We start from the raw sequence: 19,605 nt of genomic DNA, 5'->3' as shown, positions 1-19,605 counted from the left end.
TGGCTCAGGATGGTGTGCATGTGTTTACATTTAAAACGAAGCACTGGGACATAGCAGGATTTCCCAATAATACTGAAATTGCCACATGCCACGTCTCAACTTATCACCATCAATTCAAATAAATTAACTGACAAGAACGTCCTCAGATGTTTGGAAATATGTCAGCCATTGTGAAAGCAACCCAAAACAGAAAGCTGAATAGATTCACACTAGGTCCCAACCAGCCTCAGATCAGGGTTCTGAAAACCAGCTAACCCTTTATTCAGTGGTTCTCAACCTATTTCCCACTGTGGGCCGCATCCAGTACTACCTGTATGGCCCTGAGGATGTCACATGGGCCGCAGCTTATGCTGATTGTGCCGCAAGTGGCCCACAGGCCACAGGTTGAGAAACACTGATTAGTAGCACCCTATACAACAAGTCATCCTCTTGGAATCACATATGTTAGTTACTATTCAACCTAAGGGCATCCCAGTGTCAACCCAAATCTGTAAAAATTCAAGACTACTGAGGAGATATTTCAAACTTACAAAGTTCTTATCATCCAGGGCACGTAAATATTAGTTTTCCATGATCATCATGGCAAACGGCAGGCAAGCAAGTAAATTTCTGCCTGGGCTGGTAAATACTCACGCCAATTCTGCAATTGCTATCTATCACATTTAAATATTTGGCAAAGTATTGTGTACAGTAATGTTGCTATTTACATTAAACAATAAATGAATGTGTCATTTACCTTCCACCATTTAGGTGTGCTATTATTTGATATTCCCAGACAAAAACTCTGTAAAGAAGCAGTTAAGGCTGAGAGAACACATGAGTAATTTAAAGTAAAAACCATACAGGGATGTTTGTACCTCAAAACTAAGCATTATAAATCCAGGGAATTCAGAGTTCAGATGAAATTTAAAAGAAATCTAAACGTATTAGGGTACAGAAATGCCATGTTTGAATGTCTTAACAACCTTAACTTCAACCTGTAATGATACCACGAATAACTCTACAATTATAATTAATTAATGTATATTAGCAATTGTGGTCTCTGATTAAATGGTTTTTAAAAGAAGTTAGAAAAATATGAAAGAAATCTGACGTCTGTCCTGACATTTTCCTTTTAAACAGCAAGTGTAACATTATGATAGCAGCATATATGCAGATACACTTTAGTGATCTTTGTCCAAATCTTAGCAAGCAATGAAGTGCTCGATTATATATAAAAAGGGTAAAGCCTAGTACAAAGCAATTTCAGAAAAAGATGCAGTCAGGAGATCTGTATTCTATTCTCAGATCTGCAAATGGTACTTGTCCAGTGTCTCTCAATGTAATATAATTTTTATCAGTTTCTTGCTTACTTGCTTTTCCCACAGGGCTGTTACGAGGCAGTGTTTGAAAGTGCCTTGTGTTCCTCAGATGAATGACATCAAGGAAGTGTAAACTATTGTGTGAAAAGACATTGCACTCCTATCTAACACAGATTAATATTGATTATATCTCAACAGATTTTTAAGAGAGTATATTCATTCATTTGCGTGGCTGATATGTTTTACCACTTTCTAGGAATACATACCCCCAAGTCACATGTTACACCACCTCAAAGATGTCAAAAAATGTTATGGGTCTATATTTTCACCATACAATTGTTATATCTGGCTTGAAATAATAGGATCTGTGGCTAAAACAATTAAATATCACCTTAAAAAAATATGACCAGAATACCAGCACATTTAGACTCGTAACAAGAGTTCACTACCTTCTCAACATAAACTGTGACAATTCATCCTACAGATGCTATGAAAAATATGCTTGTTTCCATCTGTCTCTTTGAAAAGCAGGCTGAATGTTTTTGGCCGTCCAGACATAAACTTTATCCGATAATGACTTTTGGATTGGTTATTTTTGGCCCCCTATGTCAAAACGCGCACATTGCTCACACTGGATACTTAGCATGCAGCACCATTTTAAGCGACCTCTTTCACACGCCTGAAATGTTTCCGATGTTAAGCTATATAAAACAAATACATACTGGATATCATCAAGTGTTAATAAGATGTAATGCATTCCCAACACCTCTATAACTCAGATCTTAAAAAAACAGGTTCATGGGGCCAAAGTCCAAAGCAAGTTCAACACCGAGACTCTTTCATCTGCATAAGTGCTATATATTTAGTAACAATGTTTGAGGCAGCAAAGATTCCCATGGGATAACAGGTAATAAGGTTCAGAGTTAACACACACACACGGCAAAGGAATTAAAAATCAGTTTCTCAATGGAGCAACACAAAAGTCTCCCAGTTCCTTCATAAGACTGACCCCAGGAACTATGACTTGACTTCACCCCCACTGTCAGTTTCCTGTCCAACAGAGGGAGCCAAAGAACTCCCAGTATCTTTGAATGCCAGCCAGAGACATAGCTACAGCTTCCTGTGTTCCAAGACAGATCATTCCGAGTATCACAAAATGAAATTCTCAGCTCTCGTCATCATTGGCCTCAGATTCGTAATGCTACAAAAACATCATTTCCTTCACCATCGTATCAAACTCTTTCTGCTCCCCACTGGCAAAATCAGAGAGTTGAACAGAATTTATGCTATGCTCATTTAACCCGAATGCATAGGCCCTATCGCAGCCCACTAGAACTGCCAATCACTGTTCAACACTCCCAGGCCAGATATTATTACGGAGTGACTATCAATCAGAAACCGAACAGATTAAGCAAAAGATATAGTGATGCAAGAAGTGGTGTTGTAAGTCAGCAGGGGGAGCTCTTTCCTTCAGTTCCATCAATATGATGTGAAGGGACACTGTGCTGCTGGCAACACAAAATTTAGGTCCCTGGTCATTTTTGATCACTAAAGATCACATGGCACTTTTTGCCAGAGTAAACCCAATGCACTGGTCAAATTCCAACTTCCCTTGCAGTGTCAATTGGAAGTGGCATTCTTCGCATCATTTCCTAAGGTGCTTTGTAGTGCTGTTGTGTGTTTAAAAACAAACAGAAGGCCCCAACCCAGAGACAGATGCACTTCAGCAGCGGATGAAGCAAGCCCTGTTTTACAGTTTGCATCTTAGTTTAATAAGCCTGCAGAAATCTTTGGGATCCTTTTGTACAAAAGGTGTTTTAGAAATGGAAGCTGGCAGTACAGCATATTCAAGATTTCTAAATATTTTCTACTTAGTGAGTCATGCTGTCATATCTCCTCTGTCCAATAGTCTGTTTCGCTTAGCATTTTATTAACATCTGCCTAGAAGAAAAAAAAATTCCTTCTTAAACTTTTCCCCAAGTAACCAAAAGATACTCAACAGATCCTGTGCAGCCTCAAAAGGGTCACTGGGAAAAAAACCTGTAATGCAATTCAGTTCAGAAGCCTTTAAGACCAAAGGGGTGGTGGATGAACAGGAAGGCAGCATAAGATCAAGCACTATTGACGCACATGAGGCAGTGATCAGAGAGAAAAATCTTCAAAGGGGGCAAAAGAGACAGCAGTGCTTAGTGAAGCCCAGATCCAGGGGGTAACCATAACAATAGCCAAGAGACTTTAACTAGGGCTGAAGATCGAATCAGAGAGCTAAGGGTGAAGAAGCCAGAGGCAACAGGGTTGCATGGGTCTGTCACAGCTCCCGTCAAGAGCACCCCTAGTCTTGGGCACTCTTCACATCGCTGTGAGGGGATCCAGCCACAGAATCCCAGAGGGACTTAAGCCTCTGGAGTCTAAACAAAGCCCAAGTCCTGCCCCTAGATATAGTCTCAAGGCACAAACGCTCTGTCTAGTATGCTCCTTATGAGAGCTGCAACCTCACTATATATGGCCCAGTCCATGGAACCAGTGCTGACTCCTCAGGCTCACCACACAGCTCAACCACACCCTCCCCCAGAATCCCAGCCCTGTGGATATTCTGGGCCCACAGTTCACCTGTTCAAGGGCACATGAATAGCGTAACACAGCACAGACTTTGCAGAGGGTTCTAACACCATTGCTCTTTACTTAATTGTATGAGAAATACACAGCTCTATACTAAAATAATAAACCCCATATGCATTTCTCTGCCTTAGTTTCCTCCAGAGTATTCTTTGGGATGGGGAGAGGGTCCACAGGAGCCATCCAGGTTCTTTCTGTTGTGGTGCACAGCTTGTATTCTGAAACATGGAGCCTTCTCCGCGCAGCACACTTTCTCTGACCTTGCTGGTCCATCCCCATCTTCTCTCCTGCCCCTTGTTTCCAGTGCGGCTTATCTGGTCTCTCCTCCCGCCCACCGCAAGAGACCCCTTTAAAACTCCAGCTTTGTCACCTTTGTCTCTGTCTGGTTTAGGAATTTTCCACTCTCTCCTCTTCCCTCCCCCAAAACAAGCTGAAGGAAGTATCTTTGCCCAGCTTCAGCCAACCTATTGTCATTCAAGTGTTTCCACCTGTTGACATCAAATGATACATCGGCTGCATGTCTGTCACAGAGGTAACAGATTCTGTGACTTTCTGTGACCTCCATGACTTTTGCAGCGGCCCGTGCGACTGGCTCCAGGGGAGCAGCAGCAGTTTGGGTGTGGAAGAGGGTTCAGGGCTGGGGAAAGGGTTGGGATACAGGGCAGCACTTACCTAGGGGGTCTCCCCAGAATTGGCAGGCATGTCCCTGCAGGTCCTAGACAGAGGGGCCAGTGGGCTCTGTGCATTGCCCCTGCCTGCAGGTACCACCCCCGCCGCACCCATTGGCTGCAGTTCCCAGCCAATGGGAGCTGCAGAGCCAGTGCTCATGGTGGGCGCAGAGGCCCCCTGGCCTTCCCTCCCCCTAGGAGCTGCAAAGATATGCCTGCAGTTTCTGGGCAGCTGGGTAGGGAGCCTGCAAGCCCCTCCAACCCTCCTCCCCAGCACTAGCAGGGGTCCCGGGCCACACACACACACTCTGCACTCGCGGTGCCCCCAGACCACCCCCAGAATCCCCCAGCCCAAGTTTTAGTCAGGGGTATATAGTACAAGCCATGGACAGGTCATGGGCCAGGCAGCAAACAAAAATTCACAGCCTGTGACCTGTCCATGACTTTTACTAAAAATACCCATGATTAAAATGTAGCCTTAATCATTATCCCTGGCCTGGCAGGGATGTGACAGCCTTGTCAGCAAGGGTGGAATCTACATACATCCAGGGGCATCCTATGATACAGCAATTTCATAATAACTTCATCATATCAATCAAAACTCTTAAGTTGTACAGGCAGATTCCCCAAGTCATCACAGGGTCATCAACATACAAGTTGAAGGAACCAAGATTGAGGGAGGAACAGAAAGCAAGGCACACATCTAACTCATAGACGAAAGAGGACAGTGATGGATAATAACTACCGGGAGGGCAAGAGGATTGGAGAAAAGAGAGATTATGTGTAGTTTGAAAAGACTGAAGGTGGAAGAAAGAAGTGTTGGAAGTAACAGGAGGAACAGCGTGTGAGAGAGAGGAGGAGACCCCACCATGAGAAAGGCTGTACCAGATGGGAAGTGCCAAGTTTCAGTGAGTGCAAGGAGATGGAGGGATATGAGACACAGATCAAAAGCTGCAGCATATATGTTTGAGGTGGCCCAGCCACTCCACTGGAAGTGGCAGAAATGAAAGCGGAGGTGGTGAGGATGAGACTAGTCCATGTGTGGGAGGAGAGAGGGTGCAGGTGAAGGCTAGGGCAGGGTAATAAGTGTCCTCGCCAGAGATGGAGAGACAGCAGAGGAGGAAGCAATGTGGGATGTGGATATGCGAGGATGAAAAGATGGATTCATCAGACTCTTACTCTGCCTACCTATTCCGAGGAGAAAACAGGTGTACGTGTGCACCTCTCCCCTGTGTCACCTCTGCCCACAAGACACCAATGCATACTGCTATGAGCTTTCAATATGCATTAACTAGCCTCACCCCTGCCCCCAATGTCACAACGACAACAACACTGGAAACTAAAACAATCAATCAGACAGAACATCTGCAAGCCCTTATGTTCCAACAATTAGCAAGCCTCCTTAGCTGGACATGGAGCGTATTTGAAGAACAGCACATTCCCTTCATTAGTTGGACCCCAAAAAACGACTGAAAATGATTACTTCTTTCCACGCACACGGCAAAGAATGACCTTTCAAGAAACTGGGTTGGCTTTCATGGCCAGAAAAAAAAAAAAGTCTTTCCATAAACAATTAGTCCTCTAGTAACTGTTAGCATCAGGTAAATTCAGAACAGTTAATAAGACCAATTTAAATACCAAGAGACAAAAAAACCACTTTCCAGACATTGTTACTATGTGTGTCTGAGTCTGACAGGAGGAGATGATCAGAGCCATTTTCTTTGCAGATTCAGAGATGCTAACTTGACTTAACGTAAGTACTAGGTAGAATGGAAAAAGTTTGCTATCCATTATTCCCAAAGTAATGGAGCTCAGAGTAGAAAGCCTATTCTATATTCTGTTACAGGAGGGTTTTTGAACAAGGACAACACCACAGCAAACACAACATGAAGGAAACCAATTAATGGAAAAGATTGTAGAAAGAATGACATTTAGAAGACAAAGAAAAAATCATTGAGAAGTTTTAAAGAATAGTGAGAAAAGTGGTATTTCCTTGCTGTAACTAGTTTTGGGGTTTTTTTAATACACATTTATGTACAATTAACCAGGGATCGCTTTCAAAGTCAATGCAATGGCAAGGTATTTGTAAAACATATAGTGTAAAAATGTACCTACTATTTTGAAGGAGCTCAGGATGCAGAAACAAAAGCATATTGCATGCTAATGTTTTACACTGACCATGGGAAATTGACACTGGCTCTTTCAGCTCTGTAATTTTTCACTACGCACAGCACAGCAGCACAAATGCCATGTTACATTGCTAAATGGGAGATCTGGATTATACAACGCACCCCGGCCTCCTCGACTTTGGGCTACTAGAAGTCTAGGGCAAAGTACAGAAAAACATGTCAGCGCTTTGCAGTTGCATCAGAAACAGAAAACAGACACCCCTAGCAGCTGTAGAATAAAGGATCATTCAGTTTCATATGGCAACACTTATTTAATAGTTAAAGCAGTTTTTGAAACATTGAACTACAAACGTTAAATACTCTAGCATAGAAAAGGACAGTTAAAACTGAACAGGCATGCTAAGCTTAACAGTAGAATGCAACACAAGACCCTACCTGTTTCATCGCTGTCTCTCCAATCTTGTCAGAGTGCTTACGAATGCTCTCCAGAAAGTCTTTGAGGTCTGACATGGAAACATCTTTTATCTCTTCACGCAGTTTAGGGATATTATCCACCATGATCTTGCAGAAGCGGTAGTGGCTCACCTGTGGCAGGTATGTATGCTCAAGGTGCTCTAATGTCTTCAATGCAGGGTAATGTCTGGGAAGAGTGTAAATCAGACTCAGAAATATACAAGACTATCTGAAGACTATTCTGCTGTTCCACTTGACATCAGAGGATGATGGCAATAAATTAGCACTTCTATATACCCTGGATCTCAAAACACTGTACAGAAGTACACATACCTCAATGCTCCTGTACAATATAAGGGAGAATTATTCTCACATTTGCAATTAGATAAACTGAGGTTTAGCAAGGTTAAAGTGTGGACATACTCTGAGAAGTGACTGTGTAAAATGGCTCTGCTTTACTAAAGAGATGTCTGTCTTGTGCCCATTGAGAGTCGGATCTGGCTACCTGTCTAATGATTTCAATATTGCCAAGCACTGTTAAAAGCTTCCCATCCTAGAAGTGGCTGCATTTAAGTGGCGGATCAAGTAATTCCTATATATCCCTTACATACCGCACAGGGGTGCCGTAAGGCACAGCATTTGAAACGCACTTTGAAATCCCTGGCTAAAAGGCGCCATAGGAATGGAAACTGTTATTCGTACCCAGCTTCATTTATTTATTTTACTATAGTGCCAGAGGCCCCCATGAGAATCGAGATTAAGTGCTGCTTGGGATACAACGACCGTCGTTGACCCAGAGAGCTTTGCTCTGATGCTGTTACTTCCATTCCTAGGTACTTCATATTTGAGCATGAATTCACATTTACATAGCACTCACCTTCCATCCAAAAGGACTAAGCTACGCTAGCTGATCGTGAACGTAACAGATCTGACGAAGGGAAAACCATCAGAACATTGGTCCACCTAGCCCAGTATCCTGTCTCCAAAAGTGACTGACACCAGATGCTTCAGAGGGAATGAATAGACCACAGCAATTTATCGACTGATCCATCCAGTCGTCCAGTCCCAGCACGTAAACCTTGACTATGGAGCTGTTAGCGATATCTCTGAAAAATTATTTTGATCATCACTAACATGTCTCTAGGGTAAAATAAGGCAACCATAACAGGACACAGTTTTGGAGAGGTAATGCAGAATACTATGCCCAAAGGGAAAAGCTGGGGAGGTGAAAATTTAAGTAGGTACACAGCAGAGATTAAATTTGGCCAGGAGAACGAGAGTAAAAAACCCCAACTCAAGCAAAATACGTGCTTAGGCATAAAATATGCACTACCATGTCACTTAAAAAAATAACACTCAAATCTCTTTTCAAAACAATAGTTATGTAAACAGAGAGTCAAGTCGGGGAAATTATTTTAACTAAAAATTGAAAGGACCATTAAGAGCAGCAGTCACACGGTTTAACCTTGTAACATGGGGCACTATTTATATTACAGTGGGGTACAAAAAGCTATTTACAATAAAATGTAATCCCCTCTGGAGAGAGAAACTTAAGAGTGGATGGAAAGCCAGAGCTTAAACTGGAGGAATAAACACACATTGGGGTTTTGTTATATTTTAGGATATTGTTTATTGAAGTAGAAGATGCTAAAATGTGGCCTGCAGAGACAGTGTGTGTTCACTGATGAGGTCTACGACTGCCTGCCGAAAACAAAGTCTAAAATATCTGGAGCAGGGAGTAAGTGCAGAGGCCAGTGATTCTTATTAATGAAGTAATGCAGCTTTAGCCCCACAGTCCTTGGTGAGTTCTTAGCACAAGCAAGGCTTCCAACTGTGTTCTGCTCTCTCGGACAAGAACAGCGGCGCCTCAACCCACTTCAGAAATCTGATATTTTTTTATCTAACAACATTTGACATGAGGTTATCTTTCACCCCAAATGATCCCAAAGTGCTTAACAAGCTACATGCACAGAGGGATCATTTCACCAATGAAATGCAAATGCTTTTGGGGTGAAAGGATGGCAGTCAGGTACACAGATGGGCAAGAAGGCATTTTTGGCCAAGAATATTGCCCTGGTGATCTCTCATGTACAAACCCAGAGCAGAAAGGATCTCATACTTCACTCTCTTGTCTAAACTGGCCACATACAATTTAGTGAGACTTTACTGGCATAAAGAGCTGTGCAAGTGTTACCAAAGAGGACATCCCTCAGCTGTCAGCCAGTGGTTGGAAAAATCCCCTTAGAGCCGTACACTGTTTTGGGGGTTTGTCAGCAGTCTGTCTGTCAGCAGTGTTGAATCCTAATGCAGTGACAGGTTCGTGCATCAAGCAATATCTCCACCATCCCTCTTTTTCTCCCAGGCTCAGGTACAATTTTTCCTCATCACTTTGTGAGACTAATGAGTCCTGATCACCTGAGGAAATCTCTCTCGCTTCCTTGTATTTTGGACACTGGAGAAGGAAGTGTTGGGTCTCATTCTCTCCTGTCCTGTGGGTTGCACAGTCAATCCTCTCTCCGTTTGGACTGTACTTTGCTCTTCGTTTCCAGCATGTCACACATAGTAAACCAACTGAGACTGGGTATTCAAACCTGAAGTTTACACTACCAACCCATCCCCTATGGGCTATCAAGAAAAAAGACAGGAGGAGACAGCTGCAAAAAGGGCAAGTTTTGCTGCTTTAGTAAATGGAGCCATCAAATCCAGACAAAAACTAAGTGTTCAGATTTTACTTAAATATGGCCCTCAATAATAATTTCTGTACAAGTCAAAATGAATCAATCAAAAGAAAAATTGAAGTGATTCTCAGAATCAGTTCATGGAAACACTATATAGAATGAGGGAATCATATGGCATATGAATTCCTTTCAGTTCACACCACTGCGATCAGATCCAGCTTCCCTCCCCTCCCCCCCCCAAACACACACACACACACCCCCCATAATAGCTACGAACCCCAGCTACAACTAACATTTTAATGAACATCTCATCGGTCAACAGATAAGCCCCTCACCAATGCTATACACATAGTCAAAAATGGACAAACTAGTAGGCTACTTTATACCATGCTCAGACATACTAATGGGGAAAACCCCTTACTGAACAGCTAAATAACTAACTCTAACTTCTAAGCTCTAACTTCCCCCATTCTAGTCTGACTTTCAGGTGCGACGCGTATCAATTTATGCAAGGCTCTGGGGGCTCCAGAAGCACAGGGGCTGATAGTATTTGTTGGGTAAAGGAATGAGGGGGGAGGCGTTTCATGTCTAGTCAGCTATTTCTGGTTTGCAGCAACTGCTAGTTCAATGTTTTTTATGTGACTGAATGGTGAGCCTAGGATAGGGATTTTGTGTGTGTGTGTCAAATTGAAACATATAAATAAAAATGTACGTTACTATGAACCTATTCTCTAGAAAAACCTGGTATATGAGGAAAGATTATACATTGTTACAACTACTATTCTAATCTGCACCTGCATTTGGATTAGACTGATGAAAGGATAAGCAGAAGTGTGGTTTGAGAGCTACTAATGAGAAATTAGATAGTTTCGAAGCTGAGCAAACTGCAGTATAGATCTCTCAACTCCTGAGAACCTCTTTGTTGAGTTTAACTTAGACCTCCAGATTGGTGCTTTGTGATTCTTCAATATGCATCAGTCTGTAAAATTTACCTTTTAGATTTCATTTGCTCTCTCAGTTTGCTGTACATCTCCAGAACTGGGGAGAAAAGAAAAAAGATAGATACATTAAAGAAAAAATATATTAAATTAAATCTAGATGAAACTGTACAAGTAGCAATGATCAATTTCAGATTCCTCACCAGGAAGACACAATGTTAGTTTATCAACGGTAGCAGAAATATTTCTCTGTTGTAGTCGACATTGCTTCAGCTCTTCCATTGCTACTACCAACTTAAAGAGAAGAAAATTAAATTAAATTACGCCAACAGTGGTAAACAAACAGCTTGTATGTACATCTCTATGGTGTACTCATCTCTCAGCAAGGTCCCCACAGTAGGTCTACAACAATACCTGCTAAGAGCGCTAAGGAACTCATTATTCACTCATGGAGTAGGGAAGAATTTCGAACCCACAGGAAGTTACTAAGCAAAGTTCTATGTCTGTGTAATGCAGTAGGTTAGACTGGCTCATTGTGATCCCTTTTGGAAACAATCTATGAACTGTACTCCACTCCACATATGCAAAACAGTATGGTCCCCCTCCTAGCATAACAAAAGCAAGACTTTATGGATGCACAGGAGCCAGCAAACAGAGCTGTAAACAGGGGAGTTTGAGTGGGAGTTCTATTAGAGGAGAAGGGAGGAAGCAAACCCCCGGTTCTTAGGGGCAGAAAGTGAGGTTTTTTGTGGGTAGTGTGTTTGTTCTGTTATGTGTGGGGGTCTTTTTTTTCCCCTTTTTCAGTTTGTAGAGGCTGGTAGGGGGCAGCGTGCTGTGAGAGAAGCAGAGCCCTGATTAGGGGGCCTATAAAAGCAGCCAAACAGCCAGCCAGTGGCAGAGGTGCAGCAACACAGGAGCCAGCGAACACAGGTGTAAACAAGGGAGTTTGAAAGGGGAGGTGGGGGAAGGAGTGTGTGTGGTGTTCTGATTTTGTTTTGGTGTTTGTTTGCGGTTTTGGTTGTTAAGAACATAAGAACAGCCATACTGGGTCAGACCAAAGGTCCATCCAGCCCAGTAGCCTGTCTACCGCCAGTGGCCAATGCCAGGTGTCCCAGAGGGAGTGAACCTCACAGGTAATGATCAAGTGATCTCTCTCCTGCCATCCATCTCCACCCTGTGACAAACAGAGGCTAGGGACACCATTCCTTACCCATCCTGGCTAATAGCCATTATTGGACTTAACCTCCAGGAATTTATCTAGTTCTCTTTTAAACCCTGTTATAGTCCTAGCCTTCACAACCTCCTCAGGCAAGGAGTTCCACAGGTTCACTGTGCGCAGCGTGAAGCAGAACTTCTTTTTATTTGCTTTAAACCTGCTGCCCATTAATTTCATTGGGTGGCCCCTAGTTCTTATATTATGGGAACAAGTAAATAACTTCTCTTTATTCACTTTCTCCACACCACTCATGATTTTATAGACTCTATCATATTCCCCCTTAGTCTCCTCTTTTCCAAGATGAAAAGTCCTAGCTTCTTTAATCTCTCCTGATATGGGACCTGTTCCAAACCCCTAATCATTTTAGGTGCCCTTTTCTGAACCTTTTCTAATGACAATATATCTTTTTTGAGATGATGGGACCACATCTGTACGCAGTATTCAAGATGTGGGCGTACCACGGATTTATATAAGGGCAATAAGATATTCTCCGTCTTATTCTCCATCCTTTTTTAATGATTCCTAACATCCCATTTGCTTTTTTGACTGCTGCTGCACACTGCATGGACGTCTTCAGAGAACTATCCACGATGACTCCAAGATCTTTCTCCTGATTAGTTGTAGCTAAATTAGTCCCCATCATATTGTATGTATAGTTGGGGGTATTTTTTCCAATGTGCATCACTGTACATTTATCCACATTAAATTTCATTTGCCATTTTGTTGCCCAATCACTTAGTTTTGTGAGATCTTTTTGAAGTTCTTCACAGTCAGCTTTGGTCTTAACTATTTGAGCAGTTTAGTATCATCTGCAAACTTTAACACCTCACTGTTTACCCCTTTCTCCAGATCATTTATGAATAAGTTGAATAGGATTGGTCCTAGAACTAACCCTTGGGGAACAACACTAGTTCCCCCTCTCCATTCTGAAAATTTATCATTTATTCCTATCCTTTGTTCCCTGTCTTTTAACCGGCTCTCAATCCATGAAAGGATCTTCCCTCTTATCCCATGACAACTTAATTTACGTAAGAGCCTTTGGTGAGGGACCTTGTCAAAGGCTTTCTGGAAATCTAAGTACACTATGTCCACTGGATCCCCCTTGTCCACATGTTGGTTGACCCCTTCAAAGAACTTTAATAGATTAGTAAGACATGATTTCCTTTTACAGAAACCATGCTGACATTTGCTCAACAATTTATGTTCTTCTATGTGTCTGACAATTTTATTCTTTACTATTGTTTCAACTAATTTGCCCGGTACTGACATTAGACTTATCGATCTGTAATTGCCAAGATCACCTCTAGAGCTCTTTTTAAATATTGGTGTTACATTAGCTATCTTCCAGTCATTTTTTTCTTTTTGGGGTTCTTGGGGATTTTTGGTTTTCCTCTTTGGTTGGTTGGTTGGTGTTATGGAAGTGGTTTGAGTCTGTTTTTCCCATAAGGTTTGCCGGTTCTAATCTCTGTTAGAAGCATCAGTTCCACCCCCCTCACCCAGAAACAGATTATCTCTCCACACACTTTGCCAGTGGTTGTCAAATTTTAAATGGCCAAAGTATCACGGCCTCCACCACTTCCTGTGGGAGACTAGTCCTCACTCCAATAGGTCTTTTTCTTTTCCTTCTATGTAGGTTCTTATACTGCGTTCACCCATTGTCTATCTTTGCACCTTTCAGTAGTACATCAAGAAACGGAAGTAACGTGTCATGTGTTTGTTTTCTCATCCTCTGCCCAAGGGGAGAAGTGTGTATAGGGGAGTGTTTTGCGTTGGATTTCCTTTTTTTTTAAACACACACACACACACACACACACACACACACACAGAGTTATACATTTATGTTAGAGTAATGAGGGCAAAGAAATGCCCCTTGCACTTAGCTCCTGAGGGAGTTCATTTCAGTGTCTTGGGCTGACACCCAAGAGAAGCTCTGTCTCTCACAGAGAAGAGCTTTACCCTTATTGTAGTGAGTTCCATTGTGACCGAAGAGCAGAGCTGTTGGCCATGGTCTTCCTCCCATATGCAGAGCCTCTTTCTTTCCTGATATCAAGTCTAACTTTTCCTTTTCTTAATCATATCCCTTTATTCTCCTAGCTATGCCTCCCTGGATCAGCCTAAATAATCTCCCCCATTCCTTGGTGTTTACCCCATTCAGACTCTTGTACACTGATGTCGTCTCGGCCGTCACTAAGTTATTACTTGGCTATCTCAATCTCTTCCAGAGCCAGTCCTACGGATGCATGAACAGTGCACTCGCCAGCAGTACACTGTTGGGGGTCACAGTTTTTCAAAACACTGATATTTACCACAGGGAACTATCCAACATTGGCAGGAAGATGGAATAGGTCTTTTCCACATCTTAAGCCCATAAGCCAAAGTACTTACTTTGAAAGTACTGGCAATAAAGTGAATTTCTCTGTGAACTAGAAAGATGGAAGAGGAGAGAAGAGCAGAAGATTTCTATGGGAGTAAGGAACAAGTGGTGAGAGTCCCTCCAGGAGGACAAGATGATGAGTTGCAGGAATAGGCGTTTCTAGACACTTCTCAGATATTATATATATATGCACACAACTGGCACTTATCTTTCTTCATATATCAGTGCCTCTAGCTCACTGACCACTTGTGTTGCTATCCAACAATTTCCCTTCAATTTCTCAATATCCCTTTAGTTTTAAGATGTAGAAGACTGAATGCAGTTAAAGGGGAAAATCACATCCAAAACATACAGAGTTTCACTTGCTCCATGGTTCGATGCCTCCACATATGCAGCTGAAGACCGCACTGACTTTTACTGCTGCCGTACTGCTCTGCAAACTGGGAGCCTGATCCTTCAGTGTTTATTGACACTAGTTAGGGGTGAAGGATTGAGCCCACTGTTTGTCCATTATCACTTCAAAGTCTTCCTGCTTTCCAGGTTCCCCCCCATTGTGTTTTAATCCACGAATTATGGAAAGGGATAGTCACTTCATACACATCCCCATTACATTTACTGAAAATTAGGTACAGATATCACAAGTATTATACAGATTTAACACTATGGTCACACAAGTGATCACTAGTATTGCCCACACAGCTGTGGAGTTCTGAAACTACAAGTCTCTGCAATCTATCAGTATTATAATACATTAAAATATTCAAAGCAAATAGATCATATAAGGGAGGCTTTTAAAAATACAGGGCTTACTTCCTTCCCCTCACTCTGCAGTTTTCTATTCGTGTCTGTCACTTGATGCTGTGGGAGGAAATGGGAAAAAAAAACATATTAATTTTAAAATTTACATGTAATCAAGAGGTTTTTTGGTTGCTTGCACAAGAACCTTTACTGGGGGTTTCACCAGCTTCCATGCAATTTCTTACAATTTTCTTCTGCACCCCCTAAAATAGATGAGGTTAATTTGTTTTTTTGTTCATCAAAAGGCATTCAGTGGATTTTCTGACATAAGGAAAGATCCGAAGAGCAGCACAGGTGATATGAAGGTGGACGTGGAAGAGTTTCTTGCCAGTTACTAGACACCAGTGGAAAACAGCAAGGGGTAACACAGCTAGATGCCACCTTTGAAAAGCTGTGCCCCCCAGCACAATATTCTGCAATTGTTATTCATGTAAAGTAGTACCTCCCTCCTTGAATTCCATTCTGTATGAGTAAAGGAGGCATAATCTGGTCCCTAAGTCAAATGCATTTTTTGTCAGCAAGTGAATGGCTTCTTAAAAACTGAATATCAATTAGCTCACTTGTTTCATAATACAGTTTATATGAACTGTTCAAAGTAGTTAACATGGATTTATCCATTTCTCCCCTTCCCTGTCAACATGGTACCTGCTCTTGAAACAGAGATGTTCAATCCTGCAAAGTCTAAATTCTGTGGATCAACAGTTAAGAAGTTTATAATTATAAAGGGCACTGTGCTTGCTCCTGTACAACACACAGAAATTAAGATAGTTCCCGCCCCAAAGACCTTCCAAACTAAGTGGTTTACATATTGTAAACAGGGCTGGCTGCCTCCCATGGATGCCTGTGTAGCACAAGGTCAAACTACAGGGAGCCTGCCTCAGTTTCCCCTCTTGGACTGGTCAAATAAATTTCATTTCAGGCTTTTTCTTGGTCAGAAATTATCCCTCACTGGGGACTGAGCTCATTAATATAAAATAACTTGCAAATAAAATTCAAACCCCAAAACAAAGTCCATTCATAAGTCCACACAACAAAAGGTTTCTCTTCCTCCACCCAGAATATGCTACCTGGAGCCTTTGCCATCCTTCCCCGGCTTGGTCAGGTTTTTTTCCAGGCCTCTCTGCCCTGGAGAGCCTCTCTCTCTGCAGACACTATCACAGCTTCCTGAGCTTCCTCCCTCATTGCAGCCACCTGCTGCACTGTATAGGGAATTATCCAATTCACCCCAGGTGAACTGGATAATTCTGTCATCAGGGTTCACTAGCCCAAGCTCTTCAGCCCTTAAGGGGCAAACCACCCTATTACACATATTCTTTGGACAGGGAGGAAAAACTGACCAAAAAGAATTTTGGTAGCATACACATTCGAGCTTAGCAGCAGATCAGTGCAATACTGTGTGCCTGCAAGCTTCCATTGGATTTCAGCTTCTTGTTCAGCTCTCTCATTATTGAATTTTAAAAACTAATCCATAACTTAAAAAAATTACTTGAATTCATTGGATTTTATAGAAAAGCAGCAAGAGGCAGGATCACAGCACCCTGAGCCGCCACAGAGAACAAAAAAACATAGTGGATTATAAGAGCAAGCAGCCCACCCTCATCACCTCTATTTCCAGCAGAAGAGAAGCTGAGCTTATACCCCTGGGTGGGCAAACTTTCTGGCCCAAGGGCCACATCTGGATATGGAACTTGTATAGTGGGCCGTGAATGCTCACAAAATTGGAGGTTGGGGTGCAGGAGAGGGTGAGGGCTCCAGCTGAGGGTGTGGGCTCTGGGGTGGGGCCAGAAATGAGGAGTTCAGGGCATGGGAGGGGGCTCCAGGCTGGGGGCAAGGGGTTGGGGTACAGGGGAGTGAGGGCTCCAGCTGGTGGTGCGGGCTCTGGGGTGGAGCTGGGGATGAAGGGCTGGGGGTGCAGGAGGTGCTTTGGCCTGGGACTGAGGGATTTGGAGGGCGGGAGGGGGATCAAGGCTGGGGTAGGGGGTTGGGGTGCAGGCTCCGGGTGATGCTTACCTCAAGCAGCTCCCAAAAGCAGCAGCAGCAGCAGCAGCATGCCCCCCCTCCAGCTCCTACACGTGGGCGCGGCCAGGCAACTCCACGCACTGCCCAGTCTCCACGCACCGCGGTTCCTGGCCAATGGGAGCTGCGGGGGTGGAGCTTGGGGCCAGAGCGGGGACATGTCACTGCTTCTGGGAGCCACATGGAGTGGGGAAAACCCCCAACCCCACTCCCCAGCTGGAGTGCCGGAGCAGGGCAAGCCAAGGACCCCGCTCCCAAGCGGGACCTGGAGGGCCGGATTAAAACGTCTGGAGGGCCGGATGCGGCCCCCTGCCCATAGTTTGCCCACCCCGGCTTATACTCAACTCTTCACCTTGTCATGATTCCCTTATATGAAACCATTACTCACCACAAACTCTGATGTCTTGACCAATTGCTATGGCTGCCGTAGCAAGGATCTGCTGCTGCAGCCATGCTGAGGAAAATGCAGCAACCAAGATTCCTGAATGGATTAGTACCAGTGAACCATGTCAGACTGACACCCTAGAAATGAGGTCCTCTGCTTATCCATTACAACATGTATGGCAATGAAAACTTCCCCTATATCACCCCACAATGTACCTCAAACGTGACCTGGAATACTCCAATTCTAGAGATGGGAGGATCATTCAGTCTCCATTAGCCATTCAACCCTTTACATCTCTCACAAGAACGCTGACAAGACAAATAATTATGATGTTGGGAGGAGGATCTATGATAGAAAGAGGACCAAGACCCAACTCATTCCACAGTAGCTGCTGATTGGCCAACAGATGGCAATGATTTTTGGCCACTTCCAACTTGGGTCAGATTGAAACCGGTGACCTAGCAGTGAAAGGCTTTATACAGCCATCCCAATACCAGCTGCCTGAACTGTCCAGACCCCATGACTGCCAGACTTTAACTGCTTGTGCTTGTTACCATAAACTTATCGCACTGCAGGCAAGAAGGATTCACCTCATGACTTAACTTTTTACAACTTCACTGGAGCGGTCGCATAGCGGCGCTCCCCGCACCTCCTGCAGTAGGTTCAGTTCTCCTGGCTGACTGCCCTACACAAAAACTGCTCATTTCCTTTATGATGTCCTGAGATATTTCGAGTAGGAGCATGGTATCTCCTCTGAAGACTATTTTATTTTCTTATACCCCGAAAATCCTACTACGAAAAAGAATTCACGTAGGCTAATTTAAACCTGCTCCAAAAATGATGCCAAGTCTATACAAGTCTTCTATTAAAATTACATCTCAATCCCACCTAAAGCAAAAACGAACAGGAATATGTTCCACCCTTGTACATTTTCAGTTTTTTTAGAGGCACAGACACACACAGAAAAACAGATGATTATTTACATAGGAGTTCCATAGACACACACAGAGCTTTTCAGACAAAGGGATTTGGAGATTTTATAATCTAAGACAGACAAGCACAGCAAGGGGTAACAAACAGCAGGTGGGGGCCTGGGAAGGATGAGGATATGGTAGTGAAGGATCATGAGAGGGGCTTATTTAGTTCATTCTTCTCTATATGGAACATGTGGTACTAAGCATTTGTTTAAATTAATTATAGCGTAGAGACAATCAGAAGGAGGGCAGGAGAAGAGCAATGAAAGGCCAACTGAAAGGAGTTATGAGCAGGAATACGAAGGAGAAGAGAGTGCAGTACACAGTGCTGAGGACATTCCTGATACAATATTTTACCAGCCAAATAAGCAAAAGGTTCTTTTACTTTTTTTAAACGAGGAGATTAAATGTAAAATAGTGAATTAGTGCAACCTTAAGGCTGCACAGTTATAATCACAAAGAGTAAGCAGAAGTTTAAATGCTGTTATGATTAGAAATTTGTCCAGGTAAAAGTGATGCCTCTTTGAAGATCTGTTCCTGTGAATACAGTATTTAGTTTCATCTGGGTTACTTTTCTTGCAAAATATAAGTTGCTACTACTGTTAGCTAAGGGAGGTAAACCATAATGAACCAGCGTCCCAGTGGGGAGCTGCATTGTTGGAGATATCTTCTGGATGAGTTGTAAAAAAAGAGTTCCTGACTATGTGTCAGCCTTAATAAGCGCACAGTGTTGCCCGAAAAAGTTAGAGGACTTAACCCTGATGTTCTGATGCAAATTTCAACTTCAATTCTGACCACCTACAATGGACACAGAATTCTTCTTCACTTTGTATTGTGCCAGGTTTCACTCCAGCGGTGTTAGCACTTCAATGGCATGCGGGGGGATGGGGTTGAGTCCTGCTATTTAGAGTGCCTGAAAGGCAACACTGTAAATATAAGATTACACAGAACTCTAGAAACTTAAACAAAAGCATATATAAATGATAAATGCTGCAGGTGAAATACTGAAGATGTAGATTTAATGCATATGCTATGGAACTATGTAAGACTAAAACTGCT

At 42.9% G+C, this 19,605-nt stretch overlaps 1 protein-coding gene across 4 annotated transcripts in view; it reads right to left on the bottom strand.

Moving 5' to 3' along the window:
• The window catches only part of EXOC6B (exocyst complex component 6B), a 450,651-nt gene that overhangs the window by 360,146 nt on the left and 70,900 nt on the right, over positions 1-19,605 (bottom strand). For all 4 annotated transcript variants that reach the window (XM_073343016.1, XM_073343018.1, XM_073343017.1 and 1 more), the window contains exons 3-6: positions 15,184-15,231; positions 10,987-11,077; positions 10,838-10,883; positions 7,150-7,354 (exon numbers count right to left, since the gene is read on the bottom strand). In XM_073343016.1, the coding sequence (XP_073199117.1) occupies positions 7,150-7,354; positions 10,838-10,883; positions 10,987-11,077; positions 15,184-15,231 (390 nt within the window). The remainder of the gene's footprint in view (positions 1-7,149; positions 7,355-10,837; positions 10,884-10,986; positions 11,078-15,183; positions 15,232-19,605) is intronic.

The sequence above is a fragment of the Lepidochelys kempii genome, chromosome 4 (genome assembly GCF_965140265.1).
Source record: "Lepidochelys kempii isolate rLepKem1 chromosome 4, rLepKem1.hap2, whole genome shotgun sequence".
NCBI classification, from domain to species: domain Eukaryota; kingdom Metazoa; phylum Chordata; order Testudines; family Cheloniidae; genus Lepidochelys; species Lepidochelys kempii.
This window is presented reverse-complemented; position numbering and strand designations above follow the sequence as displayed.